General features: G+C 39.7%; 1 protein-coding gene across 1 annotated transcript; it reads left to right on the forward strand.

Annotated features, from left to right (window-relative positions):
- Nucleotides 1-534: 534 nt before the first annotated feature.
- Nucleotides 535-1,770, forward strand: LOC114104656 (mitochondrial nicotinamide adenine dinucleotide transporter SLC25A51-like). The gene has a single exon (XM_027950867.2). The coding sequence runs from the start codon at nucleotides 693-695 to the stop codon at nucleotides 1,584-1,586; it is 894 nt and encodes a 297-aa protein (XP_027806668.2). The 5' UTR covers nucleotides 535-692; the 3' UTR covers nucleotides 1,587-1,770.
- The last annotated feature ends 5,570 nt before the right edge of the window (nucleotides 1,771-7,340 follow it).

Consider the following 7,340-nt stretch of genomic DNA (forward strand, 5'->3'; position numbering starts at 1 on the left):
GTATTTATTCTGTCACCCACCTCTCTGGTCAGTTGTTCTTTCACTGCTTTATTTCTGAGCTTTGGAGAAATTGAGGGCTGCTGCTTAAATCCACTCCTTTCAGCTATCTGTACTTGCTTTCTGAATATGCCCCACTTACACTTTATTTTTCCCTGGATTGATGGGTGCCCAAACTATGAGTCCAGGCCCAGGAATGAGACTGTAACAAAAACTATTAGGAAGTTCTAGGTGATTGGAGCTGGAGCTGCCAAATTATGAGTTTACAAAGTGGATAAAAGTTAAGGGCACTTCTATTTGAAATTGGTGGTCTGAACTCAGATCTGTAGTGCAGCTGACAGGGGACAGAATGGGGAACATATCAAGGTCCAGTGGAAAGTAGTAACCCTGCAACATTCTACCACAAGGTCTGTGTTACCTTTCCCATATTAAGAAGAATATGGAGGATAAATTAAAATGTCCCGGGTGGAGGTCTGTGCCTGCACGGGCCGGTGGCTCGGGGCGTGGGGCCCGGCGCCCGCAGCCATGGGAATCCAGTTATCAAAATGACTCCAGAAGAACGAACCTGATAAACCAGTAACAATGGAAGAAATTGGGAAAGTTGCCAAAAAGCTAGCATCCCTCACACCACGAGGCTCATCTGGTGTCACAGGTTAAAAAAAAATCCTTCATGAAGAAGAGAGACCTTAAGCAACATGATGGATTCAGGAGCTCATGAAAAGAGACCACCAATCCTTACATCTTCAAAACAAGACATCTCACCTCACATTACAAATGTTGGTGAGATGAAGCATTACTTGTGTGGAGGCTGCGCAGCTTTCAACAATGCAGCCATCACATTTCCCATTCAGAAGATCCTTTTTCGGCAGCAGCTCTATGGAATCAAAACCTGGGATGCAGTGCTTCAGTTGAGGAGGGATGGATTTAGAAACTTGTATCGTGGAATCCTTCGGCCATTAATGCAGAAAACCACCACCCTGGCACTTATGTTTGGTCTGCACGAGGATTTGTCTTCCCTTCTCCAAAAGCACGTCAGTGCCCCAGAGTTTGCAACCCGTGGCGTGGCGGCAGTACTTGCAGGGACAACAGAAGCCATTTTCACTCCATTGGAAAGAGTTCAGACATTGCTTCAAGACCACAAGCATCATGACAAGTTCACAAACACTTATCAGGCTTTCAGGGCACTGAAGTGCCATGGAATTGGAGAGTATTATCGAGGTTTGGTGCCCATTCTACTCCGTAATGGATCCAGCAATGTCCTTTTCTTTGGTCTTCGAGGTCCCATTAAGGAGCACCTGCCTACTGCAAGGACTCACAGTGCTCATTTGGTCAATGACTTTATCTGTGGAGGTCTACTGGGTGCCATGTTGGGATTCTTGTTTTTCCCAGTTAATGTTGTAAAAACTCGCATACAGTCTCAGATTGGTGGAGAATTTCAGTCTTTCCCCAAGGTTTTCAAAACAATCTGGCTAGAACGGGACAGAAAATTGACAAATCTTTTCAGAGGTGCCCATTTGAATTACCATAGATCTCTCATCTCTTGGGGGATAATCAATGCTACTTATGAGTTCTTGTTAAAGGTTATATGAGAAAAGTCGTTGGTGAAGTGCCATGTATTAACTAAATAGACCTAAGAATGTAGTTTGGTCTTATTCCTAATTGGCTCAAATATAAGTTGGTGTCACTAAGTCCAGGCTGAATGAATTATGGGCAAAGTTAATTTCCTTAAGCCTCAACAACAAAAATAAACAATAAAAAGTTTCAGTAGGAAAATTTAAGGGTTTTTTGTTGTTTTTGTCATTACTGAAGAGCTTTAGGCTTGTTGTCTGGTAAATAGCTTCTGTCTGGTGACCTTTCACAGGGTAACCAAACAGTGAAGATATGATTCTTTTTTTCCAGAACAGCCTGAAGACTTCGTTATTGAAACATGAATGCCTGTGACCAGCCAGAGAGAATGCTCTAGGGCCCTGGGACTTCTCAGGCTTACTTTGTTACTCCATTTCTTGCTTCTTGGCTTTCAGAAGCACTTGCAAAGGGTAGTCTTCATTGAACTCCAGCGTTTATGTGTTAGACAAAGGAACAGAACAGAGAAGAACAGCTAATTAGGTGTAGGTGTTTCATGATGAATTGTTGGTTTTAGTTTTGAAACTAAGCACCTGTTGGGATCGTGATTGTCCAAACTGCCTGTTTAGATGTGGTAGAATCAAGCAGCTAATGAAAGTTTTGCTTTCTAGCTTTGAAAGTTTTCTCTTTAATTCTGACTATGATCTTAAGCCCTTCCATAATATCCTTGTGTTAATTTTACTGATTTCTTTGCTAAAAGATGGAGGACTATAAATATTTCATGCTATTAAGAGGTCATAAATGCATATGGATCACACTCTTTTATCTTGGTTTCTTTAATATTATTGGTGCCAACTTAGCAGAGGGCTTTGACGGTTTCCCCCCTTGAGTAGTAATATATCATATTCAAGCATCCTGGTCTCTTGAAACTACTTTTAAAAGATAAACACTTCCATAAAAGATAAACACTTCCATATTAACTGATCCCCATTTTTTTCCTGCTTTCTAAATGTTACAGGGCTCAGTGGGGAAGCTCAAGATAGATTTTGCTCCATGGTATTAGCAGTCTTTATTTTACTTTTGGAAATAGGGACATCTTAGGATTTGGGCATTTGGGGAACTTAGTTCTACCAGTGTGACATTAAAACAAAATAATTTAAGAGCATATGATCTAAATAAAGACATTAGAAGGCTTATTTTGAATTTTAGAGCTTGGTATTGGCCCGACAACTACTCGTACCTTATTTAACAGATAAGTTATTTGTTAAAAGAACCAGGAAATATTAGAACTTTTTATCGAGGTAGATGAAACAAAATGACTCTAGGATCAATTGAAAAACTAATGAAACATAAGGAACATTCTAGAGAAGTAGCTTATGAATCCTTAAAAAAAAAATCCATCTGTAAATATTATATAGCTTTTGCCTCCCAATATATGACATGAAGAAGTGGGTGGGTTTGGGGGAGGGGGTTTGCTTTGGTTTTTTGCAGTGCTGGGGATGAAACCCAGGACCTTTTGCCTGCTACACAAGTACTCTGCCACTGAGCTACCCTTCTCACCCCCCCTCCCCCGCTCCCAACCTACTTTGAAAGGTTTTTTGATACAAATTTTTCATTTTTCTGGGTAATATGTGCACATACCAACCAAAATAAATCAGGGCCTCATCTAGTAGCTTACTCAAAAGTTTTTGTGGACTTATAGTCCAAACAGTCATTTACCTCTAAATACAGTGTGGCTGGTTAAATCAGGTGACCATCCTTCCAACTGTGAAGGGTTAGGGAGCACATTAAATATTTGCAAGGCAGTAATGGAATTAAATAGCTTTACAGCAGCTCTGCTTCATATTTTTGTGGTAGATACAGCAGTTCAGAGACCAAGGTACAGATGTGAGGATTTCAGAAAGCAAGAACTTGACACCAAATAAATTTTAAATAGCTTCCCTTGGCCTACTGAGTCAGGATTTAAAGGGAGTATCAGAAGTGAATGGAGACGGCACTCCTGACCCCCAGTCACGTGTGAGCAGAGGTGCTCCGCACATGGAGCAGCCCCTGGCCTTGAAGACACCTCCGGGGCCTCCATTCTGTGGGTCTTTTTGTCTTTACACTCCACACAGGGGAGGGATTTAAGTTGTAAAACATTTTTGTGAAATAAAAGTGATACGAGAATTGAAAGTGCTTTGTTTTGTGTGTGTGTGTGTGTCTCAAACGTGACATTTAAAAACAACATTGTTAATGGTTTTAACTCATTTTTAAACTTGTCATTTTTACAGCTCTTGAAGACCAAACTGCAAACACATTACCAGAGATGATTTTGTGTTTTCCTAGACTTTTTTTTTAATTTGTCAATTCAGAACTTGTAGCCAACAGCTTTATTTGAACTTTAAGTCAAAATGTGTACTTAAGAAATTCTAACTACTGTTTTTACCTTCAGTGTGAACTGTTGTGCCAATCATTTTTTAAAGGCAAACATGATTGAATAACTATCTGAAGAGCTTTAAGTGGCCTTTCTGTTACATACATGGCACAGGCAGCTCATGAGTATAAGACACTTGAGGTTTTGTGTCCTATGCTCCCTGTTTGATGCCTCCAGAAATGTTATGAATTCTGCATTTAACACTCTTCAAGTGGTACAAGCCCTCAGGACTGCACCACAGAGCAAACACAGCCTTTGTATGGTGGCAAATCTTGTGTCTTGTTCTTTTGTAGTAGGGGACAAAGTTGATGTTTTTGTCTAAATAATCAAATGTTCATCTTGACTCATGGTCGATTATATAATCACCTGATATACATTGTGACCTGTGCAATAAAACTTGTGTATATAAACTTACGTTTGGATGCCTGAAATTCCCAAGCTCAACAACAGTGATAATACTCATATAAGGCTGTGCAAACCTCTAAGGGAATACTGAGCCGCAGACAGGGTGTATGTGGGATCTAGAGGGCTTGCTTCCAGGAAGCCAATCATGTACAACCAACAGAAGGGCAATACAGGTGAAGTACTGTGGTGTGGGAGTCCGAAAATGAAGGCAAGGCAGGAGATGGTACTGGAACAAAGGGTAAGCACTCAGACTCGGTTTCCTTTATATTAAAATCTTTGTTTTTTCATGTGCAAATAAATGATATTGAAGACTTGAATGGCATTCTCTCTAAATTTGAGGATTTTTAGCTTTTAATGCTTTTTGCTTAATATTTGCTTGCCTAAATATCTCCCAAATTGTGTGGGGGTCTGTTCCCTCTTAAAGTTTTGTTATTAAAAGCAGTTAAGCACACAAACTCTTTGCTGTTTTGAGTTATGTGACTATGAGTTAAATTCAAATCTGTTAAATGTTTCAGAGTTAACATACTTTTTGCGGTAATTGGAATAAAGTTTGTTTTTTAAGCCCCAAAAAATAAAATAAAATGTCCCACAAACTCTCAGAAAAAAAGGTGCAACTCAATCCAGATCAATCCAAAGACTTCATGGGCAGGAGAACTGGCCAGCAGCCCTACCAGACATACACTTCCACCCCTGATCACAGTAGCAAAGGCATTTTGATGGTTAAGTCTTCTCTGAAATAGACAATGCTCCCCAATTAGATGCTGCTAATCAAGGAGATGGCATAGTTCAGTGTACAGATTCCCCTAACAAGTTTGGCAAGTTTGGGTGGGAGCTGAGAACAAATAAACATCAAGATAATTGTGTCACACAAACTTGCTCATAGCCAGGAGATTCTAAAATCAAAACAGAAATGTCTCCATTTTAAAAATCCCAACAAGAAGAAAACCAAATGTCCTGATGGCTGTTATTGCCTTAGCTGCCCAAAGCAAACTGATTTCTATAGTCGTTCCATGTTCTGTTTTTTCCCAAAGTTCTAATTTTGGGTATTTTGTCAATTAATTAGATCCTCTCTCAATATTTCTTTTCTTCTTTCTCACCTGCATTCCCTTACCCTCCTGTTCATTCTTCTTTCTCTTTTCATTTTATCTTGTCTCCCTTCCTCTCCAAGCTTTTTTCTTATGTTTTCTGTTTCTGTCTCCATTTTCTTCATTTTTTATTCTTTCTTCCAATTCAATTCAGTATACTGTCATTAATGCTTATCTTTTCAGCCCATTGCATACATTTCTCATCTATTATATATTCTTTCTCTTTGGTTAATAGAACTGTAGAGATAATTACTAATAACTTTCATAGCATATGTTAACATATGGTTTGGTCCTAAATTATGTCTGTTACTGGACATTACTTTCTCTTCTCAAAGTAGTGTGGTAGTTGAAATTAGCACTTTGATTACATTGATTGGAAATGTTGAAGCTAAGATATACCTCCAGCCCAGGGATCATTACAAAGAGATACTCATTAAAGGGACCTCACAAAAAATAGAAAGAGGAATCCATCCCAATAGATGCACAGAGACTAGGAAGATGTCAAAGTGGAACAAGGCAACAAGTCTCTACTCCTCTGTGGTCCTAAATCAAAGCACTGAGATAACAACTAATTAGAAAAGTGAGTGACAGAGTGAATAAATTAAGACATAATATTGAACAGTCAGAGACTTGTTGAGACTTGGAAATTCTGGATATTGGAACAGGGGGTTGCCACAAACAGTCTCTACCAAACGTACACAGTCAGGGACCTGCTGACAATATGCCCCAGAAGTTAGCATAAACCGTGTGATTCCTAGAAACTGGCAGAAGCACCCTATACCCCAGCAGTACCATATGACCCACAAGGCCCTCAGACATGTGCCCCACAGAGTTCAGCCACTGCTGACTTCACCCAGAGTGGGTCAGCCATTACATGCTCTAGCAGCTAATAGGAGGCATATGAGTCCCAGAAGCACCACACATAGCACAGAGGTGACCTGCAAATGCACACACGACAGACATTGGCTACCACCAAATATGCCCAGACACAAGCTAGACATCACATGTGCCCTGGTAGCTGACAGTTGCCATTCAAGCCACAGCAGTTGGGAAAAGTTGCTTGCACCTCAGCAATGCAATATGCCACATAGGCAGCACATAGAACCATGCTCCAGACACCAATTACCAATGAATATGCCAACTCAGGCCCACTGATGTGCCTACCCAGCCAGGGGTGACTACACTGAACCTCCCAGACCACTGAGAACCACTAATTCTGGACTGCTATACCTCTGCCATAGGCCATCACATCCCATGAACCCAAAAACCTACTGGGGTTTGGGGTTCTGTTAATTTCTTGTAACATAATAATAATTATAGCTGATATATTTGATATATTTATTACCTTGTCATGAGGTTAGGAAGTTTTGCTTTACTTTTATTCTAATCATAAGAAAGTGATGCTTCATTTATCTAGAGTTTTTCAAGTCTGGTCAATCAATCATAAATTTTCAAGGAATCCATTACTATTGTACTTCTGTTGTTTTACTTTCTTTCTTTTTTTTTTTAAAGATAGAGTGAGAGAGGGAGGGGGAGAGGAGAGAGAGAGAGAGAGAGAGAGAGAGAGAGAGAGAGAGAGAGAGAGAGAATTTTTAATATTTTTTTTTTTTTTAGTTCTCAGCGGACACAACATCTTTGTATGTGGTGCTGAGGATCGAACCCGGGCCGCACGCATGCCAGGCGAGCGTGCTACCGCTTGAGCCACATCCCCAGCCCTGTTGTTTTACTTTCTAATTTACTATAATTCTTTAAGTTTTGATTAGTTCTCTTTGAACACAATGTATCAATTCTTTAAACATTTAGCCAATAAAAATTTCTAAATTATAAAATGAAAATATATAGAACGGCAGAATGAGTTTTAAAACAAGACCCTAATA

Source organism: Marmota flaviventris, chromosome 7, assembly GCF_047511675.1.
Source record: "Marmota flaviventris isolate mMarFla1 chromosome 7, mMarFla1.hap1, whole genome shotgun sequence".
NCBI lineage: Eukaryota > Metazoa > Chordata > Mammalia > Rodentia > Sciuridae > Marmota > Marmota flaviventris.